The sequence below is a fragment of the Harpia harpyja genome, chromosome 1 (assembly GCF_026419915.1).
Source record: "Harpia harpyja isolate bHarHar1 chromosome 1, bHarHar1 primary haplotype, whole genome shotgun sequence".
Taxonomy (NCBI): Eukaryota; Metazoa; Chordata; class Aves; order Accipitriformes; family Accipitridae; genus Harpia; species Harpia harpyja.
Genome location: NC_068940.1, coordinates 34,943,792 through 34,965,599, shown reverse-complemented (window position 1 = coordinate 34,965,599; position 21,808 = coordinate 34,943,792). Strand labels below are relative to the sequence as shown.

Genomic DNA, 21,808 nt, shown 5'->3' with positions numbered 1-21,808 from the left:
GTAGCCAAGCTTGGCCTTTTTGTGTATCATCTTAAAAGTGTAACTGTTTATGTGCATAACTAATACTCGATCATGCCTGGAACATGCTGACAACGTTTATGTCACAATTGTATGCATTTAATAAGCATCTCATTTGAATTATTAGTTAATGTACAGATCCCCCAAAAGTGTTTTTATGTTATAAAACCCATAATTTATCTAAGTACAAGCTGCAAGTTCGTAAATACAGCATTAAGAAGGTAGATATTGCATAGCTGGTTTAACAAAATATCCTTTGTGAGTAAGATATATAGGCTTATTTGGAGAGGATTTAGCTACTGGGAGGAGGGCTTCTCCAAGTAAGTTATATGCTTCTTAGCTGCAGCAGGCAGGGAATATAATTTCTTAGTTTGTCCTTCTTGTCAGTAGAAATCAGTTTGACCTGACTGTGCCGTCTGAGTATCTCCGTAGCCCATTATTCACTAGAGGCAGATTTATAAAACATCTCTATAGGAATGAGGCGGGAGGTGACATTTTGATTGAAAGGAGAGCTGGATTAACAACTGTATGCCAGAACACTTACTAAAAATGAGACAGTGAAAATACACGGCCTGAGAAGACTTTTAAGCGATCTTTCGTGTCGCTTGGTGCATGATGAGTGGGAGTCACGATTGCCTGGCAGTGCCTCTGTCTTCTGGACAAGCCGGGCAGTGACATGGGGCCATTGCTGATGCACTGAAGGGCAGGCCAGTACTGCACTGGAAAAGCCAGAATAATGCAGCAAAGATGCAGAGCCTGCAGCTAGGTAATGCTGAAGGTTGGAGCGGTTGTGCACAGAAGCGTTTTCCATTGACTGGATCTTCTTTTATGACCAGGGTCAGGCATAACAGTCTATTGAGGTAATGCTCTCTGAGGGCTGCTTTTGGTACATACATAAGTGGAAAATTGTATGTTGCATCTTTGTGTGCGTATGTACACAGGAAAACTGCAGAAAATGTCTGTAAACTGAGAGAGGCATGATTAACTGTGCCCTTATCAAGAACACTTGCTGACTGTTTATCTATTGCTGACTGACTCTGCAGATTAAATTTGCAAGAACAGCAATAAGGAGTATGATGGGAGGGAACTTAACCTCAAAGAAACTCAGCAGCTGACACTTCGGATGTTTGAATTACATCGGAATCAAGCTCTTGATTAAATCTTAGCAATGTCAAAAGCTCAAAGCAGCAATTGTAATTGATGTCGCTTTTTTCCCCCCTCGTATTGCCGAATTATCTATTGCAATGTGCAGCGCATCCATGTCACTACATTAAATTTGTACGCAAAGAGGGGAGATTAGGCAATAAAGCCACAGGACAAACACTATGTAGTCAGGCATATCTTCTTGGCTTCGTTCACTGTGGTTGGGTGTTTTTAAAAAGTGTTTCCAAATCTGAGTAAAACTGATTCCAGATGTGCTCATTTGAAGGATATAAAAATCATGCTAGCACAAAGACTATCTGAATTCTGTGCTGTACCTGAATAGATAACTAGTCCCATCTTAAAAACAGAAGTGCTATAAACAATAAAAAGGCCACAGGCAAAGATTTTAGTGCTTCACTCCCATTAGCATCCTTTTTTCCCCAGTATTTTAGACTAACATAGTTAGAGAATTCCTCTGGTGCTCCAGCACACTGAATCAGAGGTGCCTGATATGATGTGGGTCGCTTGTCTGGACTGTCGGGACTGGATCCGTCCGTGGGCCTTTCGCCAACGTACAGCAGGCTGCGGTCTTTCACGTCTTGCTCCGTTTTGAAAAGCTCATACTCCGTGTGGGGCAGCTTGATGCCCAAAGCCAAACATCCATTTGTGGGTGTTATATCCTGCTCCACCCCAGCACTCCAGGAGCTTGTCAGCCCACAGCTTCCAGGTTCTGAGGAGTTCAGCATCATCACTGTCACCTGGTCCATTGGCGTCACCCGAACCTGGGTGACTTTAAAAGCCAGCTCTGTGCCACCTCTCACTTTAGAGGAAGGGATGCCTTGGGTGTAGTGTCCAGATGCGTAGATGGTGAAAGTCGGCTGTTTGCAGAGTGGGTCGGAATAGTGATAGTAGTAACCTTCCCAGGTGTGGTTGTTACCGTGGAATATGAAGTACCTGGTAAGGAAAAGCACCGCAGGTCGGACCTCGCAGTGGGTGCTCACCCAGCTGCCGCTGAGCTGCATCGGCAGCTGAGCTCTGACGGGTAGTATGGGTGGGTGGTGCTCATCAGCTCTGTATATAATCCCACAGGCTGGGCAAGGATGCACATGGTGCTGCAGAAGACAAAAAAGAACGTTTTTGTAAACTGATAAGCAAAAAAACCATTTCAGAATATTTAAAAAGCTCAAACTCCCCTCTTCCGCACCAGGGTGTTCAACTGCAATGAACTTGGCCCAAGACATCCAAGCAGATTAAGTGGGATAAAGCGCTGCCCTGGCTCTTTGCTATTCTGGTATGCTGGGAAGGACAGAGGTCTGTGCCCTGAGGCTGCGCTCTGCCCTGTGCCAGGGCCGCTAAGGATAGGCTGCAGGGAGGAGGACAGGGCAAGGGCAGAGCTGTAAGGGCAGGGAACGCTCCCTCGGGCCATCCAGGTTGTTTCCCCACAAGTTTTCCACTGCAAGCTACTGCGCTTACCCACGGGTAAGGATGAGGGTGCTGGGAGATGTCAGCTACACCAGCGCATTTCTGCACCAATTCAGAAGAAACGGTGCATTCTTTTCGGCAGTCGAAAAGGCTGTGAAACCTTACCGTGGGGAGGCTTCTGTGGCTGTACTACACCGCGCTGATGGCAGCCCCTCCAGGACAGCCAAAAGCACGGCACGTTCTGCTTACCCCTCGCCCTGTTCCTACCGTGGCCTCAGAGAGCCCCTGCCCACGCTCCCGCGTCTGCGGTGGCGTTCGCGTGTCGCCGTCCGGGCGGCAGGTGAGGTGGGCTGGGAGGAAGGCAGTGGGTTTGCCAAGCAGCCAGAATGGGCACTGCACCAGAGACGGAAAAGAAAAGGACCTACTGCAAAACGAGGACCTGACCTTTGCTTCTCCACCCGTGCTTCATGCGGAACTCTGAGTCAAACCAGTCCTGCAGCTGATCCAATGCCAGGAGGTTTTTTGGTGTAGCTTGGAACTTTTTCTTATACTTCATATATCACAACTGATTTATTTTTAAATAACCAGGGTTTGAACACTATATCGTTTTCTAGAACACGAGCTAATCTTTACTGAACTGTCATACGCAACAAGGTTAAATAGCTCAGTTAACTGTAGGGTGGGTAATTTACATGCAAGTTGATTGGAGTCTACTGTAATTTAGTCATTTTCAGCTTGCTTTACTGCTACTGTCACGTTAATGAGTGCTGACAGTACACAGTACATTATGGCTAAATAATCCCAGAAGTTGGCAAATATATATGCTCTCCTTAAACAGGAAATTCTTTGATAATGAAAGGTAATTTGGGGAGAATGGGTTTCTTTAAAACAGATACAAATTTAAGGGAAAAAGAGTGGTATTTCCATAAAGAGGGTTAAAAAATAATTCCTAACATAGCTGTGTAACTCACCAGCACAGGCAAATAGATGTTAGTTCAGAGAACAGAAAAAAAAAAAAAGAAAAATCCTGTGTCCAATAAAATTATCACTATAGACATGGAGCCAAAAATCTTACTTGCTTAAACCAGTCGTGTGAAGTTATTTCTAATGTATGGCAGCTTCTAATTATTGCCAAGTGGTGACATCATGTGCTGGTCCATTGGAGAGCTGTTAGCTGATTAATTACAGTGCTATATTCAGAAAGTGAATTTCGGTATCTTTAGATTTGGTTTTAAATTAACTTTTTGAAGTGTTTATGTTTACCATCTGGTTTTGCTCATATATATGGTTTTGGCCCAAGATAACAGAAGTTTAACCAATTTGAGAATGTTACTTTCGAGGGGGAGAGGGGTGTTGCTCTGTGTTTTTCAGAGTTCAGTTGGTGTAGTTTGGGATGTGGGGAAATGTTGCCCCAAAGCAATTTTTTTTTTCTGTTAATTCAATTCTATCTGGTAAAGTTCAGAGAGGTTTATTCACTCCATCTCGCTGCTCAATCATTTCTGAATTGATTAGCTATGATTCGGATAGAAATGTGCTTTCCTGGAAATAAACTAACCTGCTGCAAAATAAAATATAAGTAAAAGGAAACCAAGTCTCCTGCTCAGTTTTATTTATGTCAAAATGAAAGTTTGATTTCTGTATAATAACATAATTGTATTCACGGCAGCTTCCTCTTCTAATGGCATTACACCAAGGACTAATGATTTAATGGCAGACGTTGCTTCCTCGCTCCTCTCTGAACCTAGAGGACACGACAAAGAGTGAAAGAGAGGGGAGGAAGACAAATGACAGAGCAGGCAGTCTCTAATGATGTGCAGCCCAAAGCTTTCGCTGACTTTGGTGCGGGAAACTAAGAAACTGCATTTCCTAGGAAAACACAGAGCTAAAGAAAAGCCATTAACTCCAGGCCCATGCCAGCGCAGGCTTGTTTCTGATACTGGTTTTGCTGAGCTTTCACCCAGCCCAGTCCCGCTCTCTCGGTAAGGGAGAGGGTGAGCCCCACATGCCGCGGAGCACCCAGGCAGCACCCTCGGAACCCGTGCCTACAGCCCCACACCTCCTCATCCGCGTGTTCTTAGGATAGAAGGGGGCTAAGCGCAGGCAGGTGGTATTTTAACAGTAAGGAAATCACAGGCGCTTGGCAAAGACTGTGAATCAATGAGGGGACCGCGTAAAGGCATCGTCCTTACCACGGCGCTCTGCATAGGTCGCTGATAACCGGTCGGTCGGTAGTGGAGCCTCTCCACCCACTCCGTGTGAATGTCCCCCAGGTACAGCTCCTCCACCAGCCGGCTCCCGCTCTGCTGTGGCTGCAGCAAGGGCTGGTAATGCTTCTCCACGCGCACCAGGCTGAGCTCGTGCATGGCGAAGCCCAAGGCGGCGGTGCAGTCGCGCTCGGTCTTGGCGCTCAGCAGTTCGTAGAGGGCTCCGGGAGCCCAGGTGCGCCCCGGGGGCAGGAATCCGCTGCAGCCCTCGCCGGAGGTCTGGTTGATCCAGGAGGCCACCTCCCGCATGGCCTTCTGGCTGTGGAAAACGATGCCGACTTTGTGGAGGTGGTAGTCGGCCTCGGTGGCCCCACGGGTGATCCAGGAGGCCTGGCGCAGCCGGAGCTTGCCCTTGATGACGAGCGAGTAGGAGGGGTCGCGGCAGGAGGGGTCCCAGTAGTAGAACTGGTAAGCCTTGAAGAGGCGGTTGGCGTAGAAGAGGTAGGATCGGGTGAGGAACTCGGGTCCCGGCCGCACCTCACACCTGGGGAGGAAGGCAGTCCTAGGCTGTCCGCAGCTGGGGGTGCACAGAGTGAAATCCCTCCCCAGGGACACCCCGGGGTGTGGGAGGAGAGGGGCGAGCACGGGTGGGAGCAGCATTGTGGGCAACAGCCTCCCACACCCGGTGGCCACCCGTGGGTGATTTTAAGATCTGGGCATCTGCTACCAAAATGTGACAGTGCCGGATAGAGGATCTTAATGTCCACGGAGGAGTGCCAAGGCGGGGGGGGGGGGGGGGGGGGGGGGGGGTGTCAAGGCTGCTCTGCCCATTTCAGCCAGGTGTGCTCAGCAGCTGCACCTTAAGGGAGGAAGAGAGGCAAGAGGGTCTAAGGGCGCTCAGGGTGTAGGGGGACCTCAGGCCTCCCTCCAGCCCGGGGTGGGTGCTTGGGGAGGGGGGGAGAACGGAACGGGCTTGCTTTCTGCTGCTCAGCTACTTGCTCTCTCCGTGCCACCAAGCCTGGCTCGGCAGTACCGGGGGGGGGGGAGGCAGGAGCAGTGCAGAGGGGCTGGGCCGGGCCGGGCCGGGGGGTCCGCCCGGGGGTTTGGGGGTGCGTTCCCGGGGGAAGGGGGTTTGGGGGGGGGGTGAGGGTGCCTTACCCGGTGGAGACCCAGCGCCCCTCCAGACGGGGCGGCAGCCGCGCCGCGATCCTGGCACCGTCCTGCAGGTGGCGGAGCTGCTGCCGGCACCGCGGCTCCCAGCGCAGCGGCGGCTCCGCGGCCGCGCATGCTGCGCGGGGGAGGAGAGAATCATAGAATCATAGAATCAATCATTTCGGTTGGAAAAGACCTTCAAGATCACCGAGTCCAACCATTAACCAGCCCCCTAAACCATGCCCTGGAGTACCCTGTCCAGTCGCTTTTTTAATACCTCCAGGGATGGTGAATCAACCACTTCCCTGGGCAGCCCATTCCAATGTTTGACAACCCTCTCAGTAAAAAAATTTTTCCTAATATCTAACCTAAATCTCCCTTGCCTCAACTTGAGGCCATTTCTTCTTGTCCTATCTCCAGACACCTGACAGAAGAGACCAACACCCACCTCACTACAAGGGGAGGGGGCGTCAGCACCGCGGGGCAGCGCGGAGGTTGCGCCCGCTCCACCACCCCCACCCCCCCCACCACCCTCCCCAGGCAGCGGGTTGCTCCGCGCTGCGGGTCTCCGCCTCGGCGCCGAGCTCCCGCGAAGCAGCGGCCCTGCGTGGGTCCGCGGCGGGGCAGGGGCAGGGGCGGGAGTCCCGCTGGGGGCTCGTCTTGGGGCCGGCACCGGCTGCGTGAGGGTGACGCGCCCTACCAAACCCGCGGGGCTTTGCCTGCGGGGAGCTGGGGTGCCAGGCCAGGAGGAGTGCAGAGGTCTGGCAGGTAGCTGCAGGTACAGCTCGGATCCTGCCAAGTGCTCGGTTTCTTGACTGCTTCACTGAGACAGAAAACATTTCAAACGCCATCGCCTAGAAAAACTCCTTTGGCTGCTTCAACTAGAAGAGCTAGCTAGAGAATGAAACGCCAAATGGGTTAGCTAAGCAGCAAGCTCTTCGTTAAGGATACAGATTTTTTATTTTACTGTTTTCCAACCTGAGTTTCAGCTGAACCCAACTATTTTTTAGATGAAATCTTCAAATAAAACTGATTGCTCTTTGTTCGTGTTCTCTCTCTCTCAAGCTATTGTTGAAGCAGTAACTGAAACAGGGAATTACAGCATGGGAACATTAGACTCGCCTGTCGCCCGCCATAAGGACAGTAATTCTGTCACTTACCTCATTTCCCATAACAACGGATGTTATTGGCTTAGGGAATGTGTGAACACTCAGCTAAATCCTGAAGACCTTTGCATGCACACATATATACGTACATATATTCCTATATATTATTCACTCTTTACTTAAGCAAACTTCTGTTGCACTCATCGTGAGTTTGCTTCGGTAAGAAACTTGGGTTTTACCTCTTTATAACACCACAAAATGAGCTCTCGGTGAAGGTCCTCCTAAAACCCCACCGATTTTCTGCTATCGTACAACTGCCCCATCTGGCAGAGTCTGGTCCCTTGGCCTGGTAGTGTTCAGCCCAGCCCAGGGCTGCTCGGGGCTTTATAAGGCCAGATGGGGTTCGCTCGCTCTAGCTGTACTTAACACTTTACCTAGTAGTGTGCTGGAAATTTTCAAGCCAACTTTTATTCACTACATACCAACGGTTAGGACACAGGTTGCGTTCCAGCCTGCCTACCAGCAGGAAAGAAAGATCTCACATATAGGTATTACCTTCCCACAGAGTGACAATGCTAAACATTTGCACACCCCGTGCCTGAGTCAAGGAGATCAAGATACAGAGTCACAACTGCTCGTCTTAGTCCCTGTGTGCCACATATATACTTCTATATAACCTGAACCATCCTGTGATCTTTATAGGGAGATATGCCTAAACCAGACCCTTCACTTGGAAAAGAAACCCAAACCATCTGGCTGCACGTGAGAGAAGTGACAGGCAAGATTGTGAAGGACCTGGGCCTGGCTTGGAGAGTGCAATCACCTTCCTAACAAGAAGTGTTTGCAGATGAAGCTAGCGCATACGAATCTGGTGCAAACCATGGGCAAGACTACGAGCTGCTGAGCAACATCAGCAAAATTCCCTGGCTCACAAGCTCAGGATATAACACAAATACAAACACTCAGGGTGAGATTCACAGCTGGGGTCTACCAGGGAGGCTCCCCCGATTCCCACAGCCCATTTATTACAAGACAAGAGCCTCTCATCCCTGGCATCAACACATCCTACACACACAGAGGTTTAAATCCCTGTTACAAATCTCCAACATCCAAGTTTGCCACAAATATAAGCCCTTAGACCGAATCAAATGGGAACTCGGTAATTAAACGTCTGCTGTGCAAGTCAGAGGCCCCTAAACATGTGGCAAAGCAGAGAGATTTCCACTCAAATAGTATTTTAGTACTAATCTAGTAGTAGATAATTGAAGACTTGTGTCTGGTGGACAAATTCGGTCACTTCACTATGGTGCTGCCATGTGCAAAGGTTTTACACGTCACAGTAACAGAGTCCTTGAAATTAAGCACGCAAACCCTGAAACTACCACAAAGGGAATAAACACATGGAAAGTGAAGCCCCCAGCGAAGCAGGAGAGCAGCAACAGAAGCAGCCTACCTACCCAAAGGCCAGTGAAACCAGCCTTGGATTTTCTGTTACCTCACTAGGCACTGGAGTGCATAAACTAGCTGGAAAGATGCATTATTAGTGTTAAGGGCTCTTTTTGGAGCAGACTCATAATTGTACTGTTTTTATCACCTTTTAGAGCTGGACATGGCAAGCAGGCATAGCCAGCTCCTTCACAATTGTTTGCACTAGTCCTTCCTAAAAAGCAGTTCCTGTGAGTATTCAACTGAAAATGGGAAAATATTGGATGACAAAACCCATTGCTATTAGTTAAGCCTTTAATTTGGCAGCTGCAGCATGCATGCAGGCTGCCCCATGGGTGCCCATTTAGTAGGGCCCATTAGGAGTTGGGGCTCTGCATCCTCATCTCAGTTCTGCCATGACTTTGCTCCATGGCCTCGGGCAAATTTACTCCCGTGTGCTCCTTACTCCTGGGTTGGGTCTTTTTTTACTCACCTGCAGAATATGCCAAGTTTCATCTGACTGCCCTATCAAGAGGCCTAATTACTGGCAAAGCTTTTCAAGACCCATCAGTACAAGGACAGTCCAAACTGAATTACACTTAAAACAAACGTGAAATCATTATCCTAGAGAATACGGTAAACTAAAAAAAGAACTGTATTTGTATTAGAGGTAACGGACTATAAGGGTCAGATTTGCTCTTGCTCATAACCACAGAAAGACTCCAGAGGCATCAGTGTAGACTATAGCTATACCGAAATAACAGCACAGAATATAGCCCCATTCTCAACTTGCTAACTGCACTCTGAGTGTGTTTATTGCAGCAGAAGCTTCAATATTTGACTGAACCCTTAGTGCTACTTTTGGCAGAAACACTAAAAGTCTACATTGTTTGAGAGCACAGACACTTTGGCAACGCAATCACTACATTTTGACACATTCAATAGAAAAGGGAATTTTTATAATCAGGATCAAAATCCGGGGGGGGGGGGGAAAGTTCCAGAATGTAGATATTTGATATGATGGGAATTCCTAGGGATTTTGCCTTAACTGTACACAAGAATTCAAGCTGCATGCATCCTCAAACCAAAAACTATTGGCTTGTGTCCAAATTTTGTGGCTGCTTTTCTCTCCCAAATACTTCAGCCCAGCCCCACCAGATCCAAACATCCTTTCAAGCTGGAAAAGTTCAGTTCCAGACCTAAAATCTGTAGTTACAGTACATCTCCATTCCAAGAGCAGCATAAAGTGGCTGTCACTCATATGTCACTCTGTTACTTAGCCGCTGGTGAAGCACATCAGAGCAGCTCCTCTCTCCATCTTAAGAGACACAAATTAACTGCTTTATAGAGTTCTTGGGCAGGAGGAAGGAATTATTCACAATTCATCTTCAAGACAAAAATACTCATTCATAGGAAAATCTAAAAAAATCCCCAACTGTGATCTCTTCCGCTCACTCGTTAGCCCGTCTGTCTGTATCGATTAACCACAAGCGTTTCCAGAGAGCTCCTCAGTACAGCAGCTAGACAAAACAGTGTCTTTTTCCAGCTTTCCGGTGCGTGCTGCATCCAAAGTACCAGCCCAAAGTCTCCAAGCAATGGGGCTGCACAAGCACTCAGTCAATTAGGAATGCCAGTAACTGGGAATGGCGGCTGATCACTGCAATCAGCAAAAACTGGATCAAGCCTTGAGACAACAGGACTAGCAAATACTGACCAACTATTCCATACACTTGTTTGTACAAATGACTTTCAGAAAAATCAGACCCACAGCATCAAATGATAGAAAGGCAGAACTGGAAATTCTCCGCAAAGTAAACTGTTGGTAAAATTAAGACGAAAGATTCCTAGGCAATGGCCAAGCCTGAAAATGAGAGCCTGCCAGTAGGGTTGTGCTACATAACTGCTGTACGCTCCAGATTCAGACCCACTTCTCACTTTTAAAGGAAAAAAATACCAACCAGGAGAGAAAATTGTAATATGTCTTGTTGGAAAGAAATCTTGTTTGTGTTCCTCTAAGCAGATTGACTTTGGAAAAACGCAAAGTTGAGTCACACATCTGTTTCTTTATAAATGGAGGAGAAAATGCATACATTACAGTTTGCACCAGATTAGTTACTGTAGATCAACTCTTCTCCAGAGCTAGATTGCTTAATCTGTTACATGTTATTGCCTCCTATGGCCAGAATTTATTATTCCCATTTATAATTCTAATATTTCAGTTAGTCACCCGTTCACAGGGATAAGATCAGTGCCTGAAGTCATGGAGCATTACACATTTCTTCATTTAGAGATGACATAAAACCTTTGATATTTTCTGAGGAATGTTCAGAGTGGAATGAAATGGACGATAAGAAACATATCAATATATTCTGCATAAGTGAATTATACTTATCCACACAGACTTCATTAGCAGAGAAAAACAGTGTTTCTTTAGCATTTTTTCTCTCAAGAGAGCACGCAGAATGGATTTGGGGTTAGCCACTAAAGGAATAAGCATTCTTTTAAAAGCAAAGAAAATGTTTGTATTTAGCAAATCAATTTTTCTTGCATTTGTGTGGAGATTAAGTTAGTTGTGCTTTTAATTCACTCAGAATACGGCATTCCCAAGAGAACAATTCTGTGGGAAGAGATACATTTTATATTATAATATTATAAAGTTATAAAACTTAAATATAACCCACTGGGTTATATTGGTGGAAAACCGTATCACAGCAGAACGGTGCATTTTGCCTATCTGCAAACTGAACCCAGTTCAGGACAGGATTTAAGCACATGCTTAAGTCTAATTGGTTTCAGTGAAATTTAAGCATGTGCTTGAAATTAAGCCAGTGCATGAGCATTTTTCCTGATTAGTAATGCCTCCCTGAATTGAAGCCAGAATGCGGTCAAGTGGTTGAGGGAGGATGCCAGCGCTTTCACTGGAGTACTGTTTGGCTTCTGGAAAAGTACTTCTATTATTCATCTATTCATCCCTTCTCTTATTTGTCTGTAAAACGGGTATAATTACATATAGCTGTTTCACCAGTCTGGTGCTCAGTTCGTGCTATTTGTAAAATGCTTCAAATTCACTAGATGTTTCTCAGTTATTCTTTTAAGGATGACATAATAAATGTATTACATGTTAGCTATCATTGCAGAGCAGCACCTTGAGTTTCCTGTGCATACCAGAGCATAAACATGCATGAAATTCTGCAGATCGTAAGAGGCAACTCAGACAACTCAAAATTCCCAAGCAGCTCAGGATTTTAGAGAAATTTTCAAAACATACTTTCACCACATACTTTCAACACATTGGCAAACAGGTTCAGCTACCTTATTTTATGGCTTTAGCCTAGCTTTGTTCTGAGGCTGTGATCATTGCCTAATTTGCCTGATGTCCACAATTAAAACAGTGAGGCACTTGTGGTGAGTTGACTGGAGGTTTTTAAGGCACTAGAGAAGTAGATATTTTGCTCTTGGAATCATGGAATCATTTATTTCTCCTGTGTCATGTCCAGCGACAAGACAGATGGGATTTGTGGTAGGGAAGGGCAGAAGGGAGAAGGTATTCTCTCTTGCACCTCAAAGATCTTCTTCAGTATAAACTACATTTAAATAAAATGGCTTCTTAAAACTGCCCTCTTTGGCTGTTTACCCCAAAGAAGAAAACCAGGCCTAACACTGTAAATGGGATTGCAGGGCTTGATTCCAGTTTCACTGGGGTCTGTAAATAGGAATGATCCCATGACCGTGCCAACACGGCATCAGCACCTTATTCAGAAAATGCCCGTCACTCCATTTGGAGAACGAAGGGATACAAAGGAGAAACACGATATGAAAGATTCTCAAATGGAGTGAACTAAGCAAGACATGTAAGAGTTGGCATAGAGGACTTGCGATGACAAATAAAAGCACTAGAGATGGATGTGAGTAGATCTTCCCAAGAGATCTCCTACAGTTAATGTTAATCAAAACGCCATGCTTTTCAATTACACAGCGGAGCTTTAGTCACCACATACTTGCTGTCCTGACAGATACAGCCATTTCACTTTGTGTTTCTCCCTCCCACCCCTCAGAAGATACTGCACAGACTCAGAAAGAGGAGTTGTATGCTTTTTCCACAGCTAAATTGGTCAATGTCAAAAGATTTACTGGAGAACAGCTGAGCAATGCCACATGGCCCGAGAGCCCCAGTTGGCCCAACCATTGTGGTCAGCTCAGCAGTAACTGGCCCTTAGTTCAGAGCCCTGTCCTGCCGCCAGCCCCACACCGGGCAGCCCAGCCGGGGGGTCCAGGAGAGTGTACAAGAATGCTGAGAACGGGATCCTGCTGTGAGCCAAAATCAGAGAAAACACAGGGCTCCCCTGCAAAAATTCACCACCTCTGCATAAACCTACAGGACAGTGTCTGGAGGGAGAGGGATGGTTAATCAGGAGAGGTAAGAACTAATGGGATAATTGCTACAGGCCTACTATTTTTGGCATTGGCAAGCAGTGAAAAAAGCAAATGTGTTCAGGCTACACTAACACATCGTGACTTGTGTTAAACTCTGATCGATATTGCCACATAAGTCTGGCACAGAGAAATATATAACCAAAACCCAAAAGAAACCAAAGGAAAGAAGGGTGATGCTAGAGCTTTTTTCCTTGAACACTGGTGAAAGTTTAAATTTTAATTTGGTGAGATAGGTGAGACCATAGTGAGATGATCTCTAATCCCCTGGGTACCTAGACGGTGTGAGATCGGCGAGAACACATCGGGGAAAGCATTTATTTTCAAAAATGAAAGGAAACCAACTTAGTCCAAGGCTGAACAATACTCCGGGGGTACTACCGTGACTCAGTTAAATTCTCACTGGAATTCATATTCTTACCAAATGGGAAATATTACATCTATCTTCCTTAATTTAGATGAGCTGGAAACTCATTAGAAAATACAGCACATGGTTTTGAAATTAATGCTACACTGTCATTTTGAATGTATAGAGCACCCATGCAGTTTTTGGCAACTCCCTCGAACCCCTGCACAGACACTTTATTAGTGGCTATTGTGGCCATTTTTAATAGTGATGGCTAAGCGTATTTTCTCCTGGACTGCTTTGAAGAGCAGAACCAGTAATCAGGCCATGGCTTGGCTATAAAATGCCAACCTCATTTTGAACGTCTAAATCACTCACATGGACCATGAGCACAGAGAGGACCACCCACCACATAATATTAACATAAATATAGCATTTACCCAAAGCAAAATGAGCAACTGGACCTGGCGGGACTTGAGAGTAGAACAACAAAAAATGATTAGGGGGTGGGAGGGATTGAGTTACAAAGCAAGATTAAAAGAGCAGAGTACATGTAGCCTGGCTGAGTGACAGCTGGGGCAAGATGGACATGATAACAGCCTATAAATATTCACAAAGCATGAACACCAAGGAAGGGAAGGAATTCTTTGCAGTGAATAAAGAGGTTCTGTTGGGAGTGAATGAAGAGACGAAAAAATGTGGCTTGTGTATCAGGGTGAACTTCTTGAGGCACAATCTAGACGGCAGCGCAAGTCCACTTGCTTGGCAGGATTTTGAGGGATTGAACAAAGCATTAGTACAGCAGGGAATAACCCGTTCTTGGCAGGGAGTCGGTGGGATACTCTGAGTGGCCTTTCAGTCTCCCACTGCCATGGAGCTGTCCCAGTTCCCTGCTCCCACGGGAGACAGCTGCTCTCCTGTGTAAGCACATTGTTTGCCGTCCTGCTCATCAAAATCACTGCCTGGCCTCTATGGGACTAGAAATACAGGACAGATGCACAAAGGCATTTAGGTGTGTAAAGACATAAGCAACTGCAATCGGTACTAAACTGCTGGACACAGCTGGGAATCCCAGTAGGTTCCTGCAATGTCAAGTACTCACCGTTGAAAATCTAAGTCCAGGAAATTAGATTATAAACCCACTAAAGCAAGAACGATCCTTTTGTTCTCTCCTAATTTAGCACCTAACACAACAGGATTCTTGGCGCTGCTGCAAGAATACTGTTTATAGTAATAAAAATAGGATCTAATAGGATCTAATAGTCTGAGGCTACTTGGCTTCTGCAAAGCCAAGGATGAGAAAGGTGTTCAAAAGCAGTCATAGCGGAAGGTATCCTCAGAAAAAAAGCTCTGCAGAAAGGTGGTAAATTGATACATAGCCCACACCAGAAATACGCACACATGTTTAACTTAGAATCACAACTGACCACAGAAAAATGTTACTTGTTCAGCTGAAGCACAGCATTAAAGTTACTTCTAACATGTGTTTTGGGGTCTGGGTGTGGTTTCTAGATAGCCTGAAATTTCAGCCTACTGTTTTGCCTGTCAGCATTAGCCAAGTTTTGATGTGTTCCAGTTCTCTTAAACACTGCCGACAGATGCTAAAATCAAAGTTGACATTCAACCTACGCTCTGCATAATCTAATAACGGGACTCGCGCTACTCAAAACTAACAAAACTTTGGAGCTTTTCTGCAGCAAAACTTTGCTGTCATTTGTATTTTCATCCGTCTTTTCCAGGGAATCTAACTGGGAAAAATGATTTTTCCTCTGAAAAGCTTTAAAAATAACATGTGTTTTTGTATCAACAGGGGAGATGAGACACTTGAAAGCCATAACCTGCCAGTGTCCAGCACTTGTGGATATAGTAAGAGTGTGAACAAGGTGAATCCAATTGTCTCAGTAGGGAGCTTGGTGTATACCTTGATCACAGGGTACGGGGTGAAAGCCTGCTTCCAAAGATCTCTGTCTTCGACTTAGACGAGGCCAAAATGTCACATGTTTGTCAGTGTTTGTTATTAACCTAGTAGAAACCATGGGGGACTTTTTCAGTGATCAACTGAAGGGATACACTCAAGTTTAAAGCATTATTTTAAAAACTAAACTCAAGCAAATCTCTTCAAACACTCAGTGGTGAGACTTCTCCCGTTGATTTATGTACCACCACACTAGTTGTAAATTGAGAGCTGTTGTTGCATTGATCCAAACGTCTGTCTAACAGTGCCACAGGAGCTGAGCTTCACTGTAGTATTCTCAGTTTCAGATTAATTCAAACTGTGATGATTTAATAAGCTATTCACTGAAAATGAGAAAACATCAGTATGAAAGACATGATTATCACACCATCGCCCTGCTAAAACTCAAAAATAATGATGGATTTCAACCCTCTTATCACTTAACACTCTGGAGCTTTGGCATTTCAAATAGACATCAGAGTTTCTTTCCTAATACACAGAAACAGAACTTTCCTAATTTTGCATTTTAGAGCAGGAGACCTTTAACTCCTTAAAGGAAAAGAAAACACAGATTGCAGATTACTAATCCCTCAGATCTTACACAATTTAAACTAGGTAGAGAAGGAGCTGTTCTATGAATTGTATTTTCAGTTTCTGGCAGCACTCTTAGCCTACAGAAGAAGGGTTACACATTAAAATTCTCACATTCTCACTGTCAGCTTCTTAGTATTATTATATCCGAGCTGCACCATCTTAAAATCATGAAGTTAGGAATTCTGTTTTTCATAGCTTTATCTTCCTCAGCAAATAAATAAGAAAACCAAAGGAATTGTCTAACAGTACGGTATAGGTGCTTCCTAATTTTGAACTTGATCTTAGCAGTGATTGTATCTCACGCATGAAAGCGTTGTCTTTATAGATGACATATGCTATGTTGTGGGGAAACACAGGATCCCATTGAAAGCAAAATCTCTTTCCAAACTTTGTTCTGCCAGATGCAGCCTCCCCTAGCACTGGATTCCAGCTTTGGTTTTCTTCATAGCAATTTCTGGCTTTTGAAAATCTCCTTACTCAACAATTTGTGCTTGTGGGGAAAATATAGAAACCACACGATATTTTTTTCACTTGTGCTTTTTTTACATCTCAGCCCTGTTTTTATCTATATCCATATACTTTGAAACATGGCTAACCTGTAATTATAGAAAGAACAAATAGAGTCATATCACACAATCCGGCATAATACATTAGTTGTTGATTTTTTGGCCAACTTGAGAAACGAAGAATAAAACCCACCAACTTGGTAAAAATAAATTAGATAAGTAAACATTGCCCAAACACATATTTGAACCAAAGACAATGATGTTAATTTAATAGTAAGTACACATATATGCATGTGTAAATACACACACACACACATATCTATCTATATTGAATGTACTACTATCATTTATGGGATTCTCTTCCTAATTGAATGCAACTGCTGATCTTATCTTATCCCAACACTGTAATTTTCAAACTTAACATAAACATTGAAAGCAAGAATAGATCTTTTATGTTAAAGCCATGTAGGAGAAGCTATACATGAAAAATATCAGCGTGGTGTTATTGGAATGTGAACACTTTAATGAAAGCTTAGGTAAAACTCAGCAAGTCTCCGGGGACTTTTCCAGGAATGAGTGACTCTTTTCTGGAGGGGACCCCAAAATCAGATCCAGTTACCTAACTAAACTCCTTTTTCAACTAATTAGCACTGGTGTCATGCTCATGCTGATGTTCAGTTTTATGCAAAATATAGAATGCCAGTCTTGCTCACAGTGAAGTCACTGGCAAACCTTGCTTTGATTTTAATAAGTTCTGGATCTGACTTAGCTATTTAAATATATGTTTTAAGGTCCAGCTTCTGTTCTTACTGAAATCAATGGAAATTCTCTCACTGACATCAGACGGAAGAAGCACAGAGTTTAAATTAGATTGGACTAAAATAAATTGTATGAGGATTTAAGAAAGAAGTATTCTAATTAGACTTAATGAGTAATCTTACATAAGGCAGTATAACAGATCTCTGAGCAGAGCAACTTGAGCTCATAAAATATAGAGAGAAGGAAAATACATTTTTCCCAACCTGTTAAGCCTCATCTTTGGGGAACAACATATGACAAAGACCCAGCATAAGGAGAACAGAAAAGTAACCCTAGAGAAGTACCATGCTTAGAGATTTCTTTCTGTAGTCTGGTACTTTACACTTAATGCAAATAACGTCTGATAGCTGTCACTACACGATTTTTTTGCAACGATAACTAAACGAAGCCCTGAGCTGGAGAGGCAGTCAGTGTGGTATTTTGCTGCCCAAAACCTCAGATGAGTAAACGAAGTGGTAGAAAGGAAGCGAGCAGCAGGAAACCCAAGTGTCTGGATTTCCAGTGTCCAGACTGCACCGGGGCCTCAGGGGCACCCTCCCACCCCTCCTTTCACCTGCCCCTTCTGTTCAGGGGTGCAGTCTCAACCGAGGGTCTCCCTTGAATTTCCTAGGAAAATACACTGTCCCAGGATGGAGGAGCCTCCCTCTGACTCTGCTCCTTGTTGTAAACAGAAATCATTTTGCCTTTTTTCACAGCACAGTTGTCTTTGTTCTCCCATATGGTCTCTAAGTCAGAACCTTTTCTTCTGAAACTGCTCCAAGAACTGTGGGGTTGAAAGACGTCTTTCCAAAAGGGATCCCCGAAGATGCAGCCTGCGCTGCTCTGAGGGTCGGTCTGTGCCGCTGGGGCTCGGTGGCATGTCCCTGGAGCAGGAGACTACTTGTGAAGTTGTCTCTTGCTGGGGCAGGTGCTGGATCCTCCCAGGGATAATTCCCAATGAAGCACCACTGAGAATCACCTCTGAGCCCTTCCTGGATCTACACTCAGCTCAAGCTCTCACCGTGCTCCGGACAGGAGCAGGCTCCAGTGGCACAGGGGAAGCCGGACAGGGTTTGTGGGTGGGTGGGCAGCGACCCTCACCACTCTGGGAGCCTCGGGTGGGAGGCAGAGGCTGAGTCCCAGCCCAGCACCGCCCCGGGCAGCCCAGCACCGCACCTCCAGCCCTTCTGGCATCTCCACACGCCGCTCAGAACGCGGGGGGGGGAGGCTTCAGGGAAGCCCCTCGGCCGGGGGCCTGTCCCCCCTCTCCGGCCCCACAGCTCGGCAGCATCCCCGGAGCTCCGGGCTCCCTCCCGTGCTGTCCCCGCCCGTCCCCTCCCCAGGGAAACGGCGGTAGAAGGTGCAGGGCAGCGCGGAGCACGCCCGGGAACGCTGCCCTGGCTCCTCCGCGGACGCTCGGGCCGCACACCGCGGGTGCGCACAGCGGAGAAACTCTCCCCGGGCCGGGCGGCATCCGAGTGGAGAGCCGGGCAGGGAGCGAGCGAGCGAGCGGAGCTGCGGGCGCCAGGTGCCTCCTGTCCCGCCGCCAGCACGGCCCAGGGCGGCAGGGACACCCGGGGGGACCCCCGTCCCAGAGCCGGCCCCACCGAGACCCGCCTTGCAACTTCCTTGCGCCCTCCTTGCAATCTTCTCGCACCCTCCTTGCCGTTTCTTTGCACCCTCTTTGCAATCTCCTTACAGCAAGATTTCTTGCATCCTCCTTGCCATTTCGTTGCGCTCTCCTTGCGCCCTTCTTGCACGCTCCTTGCTGTTTCTTTGCACTCACCATACAATGCCCTTGCACCCTAACTCCTTCCACCCTCCTAGCAATCTTCTGCCCCCTCCTGCCCCTTCGCAGCTCCCGGGGGCAGAGGGAGGCGGCGGGGAGCCTTCCCCCCCCCCCCCCGCAGGGACGACCCCGACGCCGGTACCCGCTCCCCCTCCCCTCCACCCGCCCCGGAATGGCAGCGACCGCCGGTGCCACCTACCTACGAGCAGCCCGGCGAGCCACCAGCACCGGACCATGGTGGCCGCTGTGTTTCCTCGCCGAACCGGCGGCAGGAGAGACGCGATCGCCGCCGGTGCCCGCGGAGCTCAGCGGGGCGCGGCGCCCGGCGGCGCAGCCATGGGCCGCTTCCGGCGCTCCGGTGCCCGCGGCGGCGGGACCCCGGCTTCGGCCCGCCGGCGGGAGGCTGAGGGCTGCGGGGCAGGCTCCGGAGCGGTCGCCCTGCTCAGCCCCAAGCCTTGCGAAGGGGGGAGGAAGGGGGAGGGGGGGGGAATATATATATTTTAAAATAAAACACCGCAACCCACCCCGCCTTCGCTGTGGAGCGCGTCCCCCCCGACTGCTGATAGCTTTAATGGAGCTTGGCAGCCACAGGTTCAAGTTGCCAGAAGAGGTGGAGACTCCGCCGCCTGCGCCCCACATGCGGCCGCGCATCGCTCAGGCGGGGGAGGCGGAGGGCTGCCCCGCCGCGCCGCCGCCGGCCGGCCGACCGGGGCCGGCACCCCCGCCTCGAGGACCGGCACTTTCCCCTCAGGGACCGGCACTTTCCTCTCAGGGACAGACACGTCTCCCTCAGGGCCCGACACTTTCCTCTCAGGGACTGACATGTCTCCCTCAGGGCCCGACAGTTCTCCCTCAGGGCCCAGCCCCGAGGGCCGCCCTGGCCGTGGGGTGCCATGGCTGCCGCAGGCCGCTTTGCGCCTCAGGGCCCCCTGCGGCGGGCCAAGGTGGGTGTCACCCCCACCCGTGGCGGTGGGGCTGCCCCGAGGTCTTGGAGGCCGCTGTGGGGGCTCGGGCCAACTCTTCTCAGTGAGGTGCTGTGAGGGGATGGATCATCCTCGTGTCGTCACGGCCTGGCCCTCCCGGCCGCCATGGGCCATGGCTCCCTCAGACCCATCAGCCCTCCTTTATCTTCAGCCTCGGCTGCTGGGGCTGTCGAGAGGCAGCAGTGTGTCCCCCAAAGAGCCTCAAGCCCTTAAAAACCCTCTCAACATCCCACGCTGAAAAAATACAGGACCCTTTGAAGGCGACTCCTAAGCACCCACCTCAGGCGGCGCTCACCCAGGGCCCTTGCGCTCATGCCGGCCAATTCCCTTCCCATTGCCCAGATGAGGCCCACGGGACAGAGCCGTGACTGATAAAGGGCTTATAACCAGCTCTCGGCATGAAGCAAGGCACAAATCTCAACTTAGACGCGTCTAAGACAAAAGCAATGCTACTCCTTGGTGATTAGCCGTGAACCAGCCTGTTCACTGCCCTTCAAACACAGTAAGGCAACATGGGTGCGATAATGTGCGGGCTTGGTTGCCTTTGGAAGCAGTGAGGGGAAGAGGCCGAGCCGTGATGGCTCTGATGGTCGTACCTCATGCCGGTGCTGGCACTAAAGGTTGAAGTTTAGTACATTTTTCCAAGCTGAAAAACTAGGTTCAGTTTTTGCAAATGAGGCAAAGAAATCAAAATACATGTATGCCCCCAGCAGAACCCCAGGACCCTGCAAACTCACTTTTCCTCGTGAAACTGGCTGTTTCACTTGGTAAAGGGAAGCGTTAGAGACAAAAAGAAAGCTGGTCTCCAAGTTCACAGCAGTAATCTCTTGACTGCAATGAGGAGAAGTTGAGGCCTGATTCTGCAGTCACATATTTGCTGAGCAGAGGCTTCAGTGCGCTGGGGTGAGGTCTCAGTGCAGTGGGTTTATTACTTTGTCAAAAATAAAGCATAACATCTTTAATGCGAAGTGGGACAAACTTATCTGTCATGGGTGCATAAAGAATTAAAGTTTAATGATACTTGCCAAGATAAAAATAACAAAGTCCATTTGTAATGCAGGCACTCCTTTTTCCAGCTGATGTTTTTATCTCTTTTTTTTTTTATCTCTTTTCTCAAATTCCCCAAACCAGTCATTCTCAGTAAATGTCCAAACCACTGTGATTTTATTATATTTACAAATACATAAATTATCAAATGCATAGGCAAAAAAGTTGCCCTTTTTAATGATGCTAGAGAGAAAGGACTAATTTTGCAAGAAGTTACCTTTACAAAGCAGGACATACTCTTTTCAGACATAGTCAACTGAAACCCAGAAAAATGATGCTACAGGTAATCTTCTACCAGTAACAAACTTCGATTTTGGCTATCCACTTCTCATATGACACTTCCAACCTCTAATGCTAGTCTCCTTCATTTCTTCTGGAGTATTTTAAGAGCATTTGTCTGAGGGAGGGAATAAAACCAAAGCAGAGTAGTTTTTATAGAGGTGTTCGAAAATTTTAATAATCATATGTAAACTATCATGAGCTTTTATCATATATCAGAATAACAGGGCATAGCGATAGATTTCATTCATATGGCCTCTTTCATCCCTGCAGCTCCCAAGGGACCTTATCAAAGTAACCAAGTCATAAGCACTTTTTCTTTGGAAGAATTCCTCCTGCCACCATTGTGTTGCAGAGCTGCTGGAGCACAGCAATGCAGCTGTTTCGCAGCGCGCCGCCCCGGGAGGATGAGAAGAGTGCCACAGCCTGTTAGAAATACCGGGAGGATTTAGACAGGCGATCAAGTCTTCCAACCTGGAAGGCTGCCAGGACATCAGGCTTAAATTCTCAACTCATGTAAAAATTGTTGGGTAATCTTCAGCTCCTGCAGAGGACCAGCAATGTAAAAATGCCTATAATTTATATTATCAAATAATTACAGACTACCTGCC

General features: G+C 47.2%; 1 protein-coding gene across 1 annotated transcript; it reads right to left on the bottom strand.

Moving 5' to 3' along the window:
- Positions 1-95: 95 nt before the first annotated feature.
- APCDD1L (APC down-regulated 1 like) lies at positions 96-19,478 on the bottom strand. The gene is made up of 4 exons (XM_052786615.1): positions 19,088-19,478; positions 5,946-6,075; positions 4,773-5,331; positions 96-2,273 (listed from the first exon to the last, which is right to left on the bottom strand). The coding sequence occupies exons 1-4, from the start codon at positions 19,122-19,124 to the stop codon at positions 1,509-1,511; spliced, it is 1,491 nt and encodes a 496-aa protein (XP_052642575.1). The 5' UTR covers positions 19,125-19,478; the 3' UTR covers positions 96-1,508.
- Positions 19,479-21,808: the final 2,330 nt, after the last annotated feature.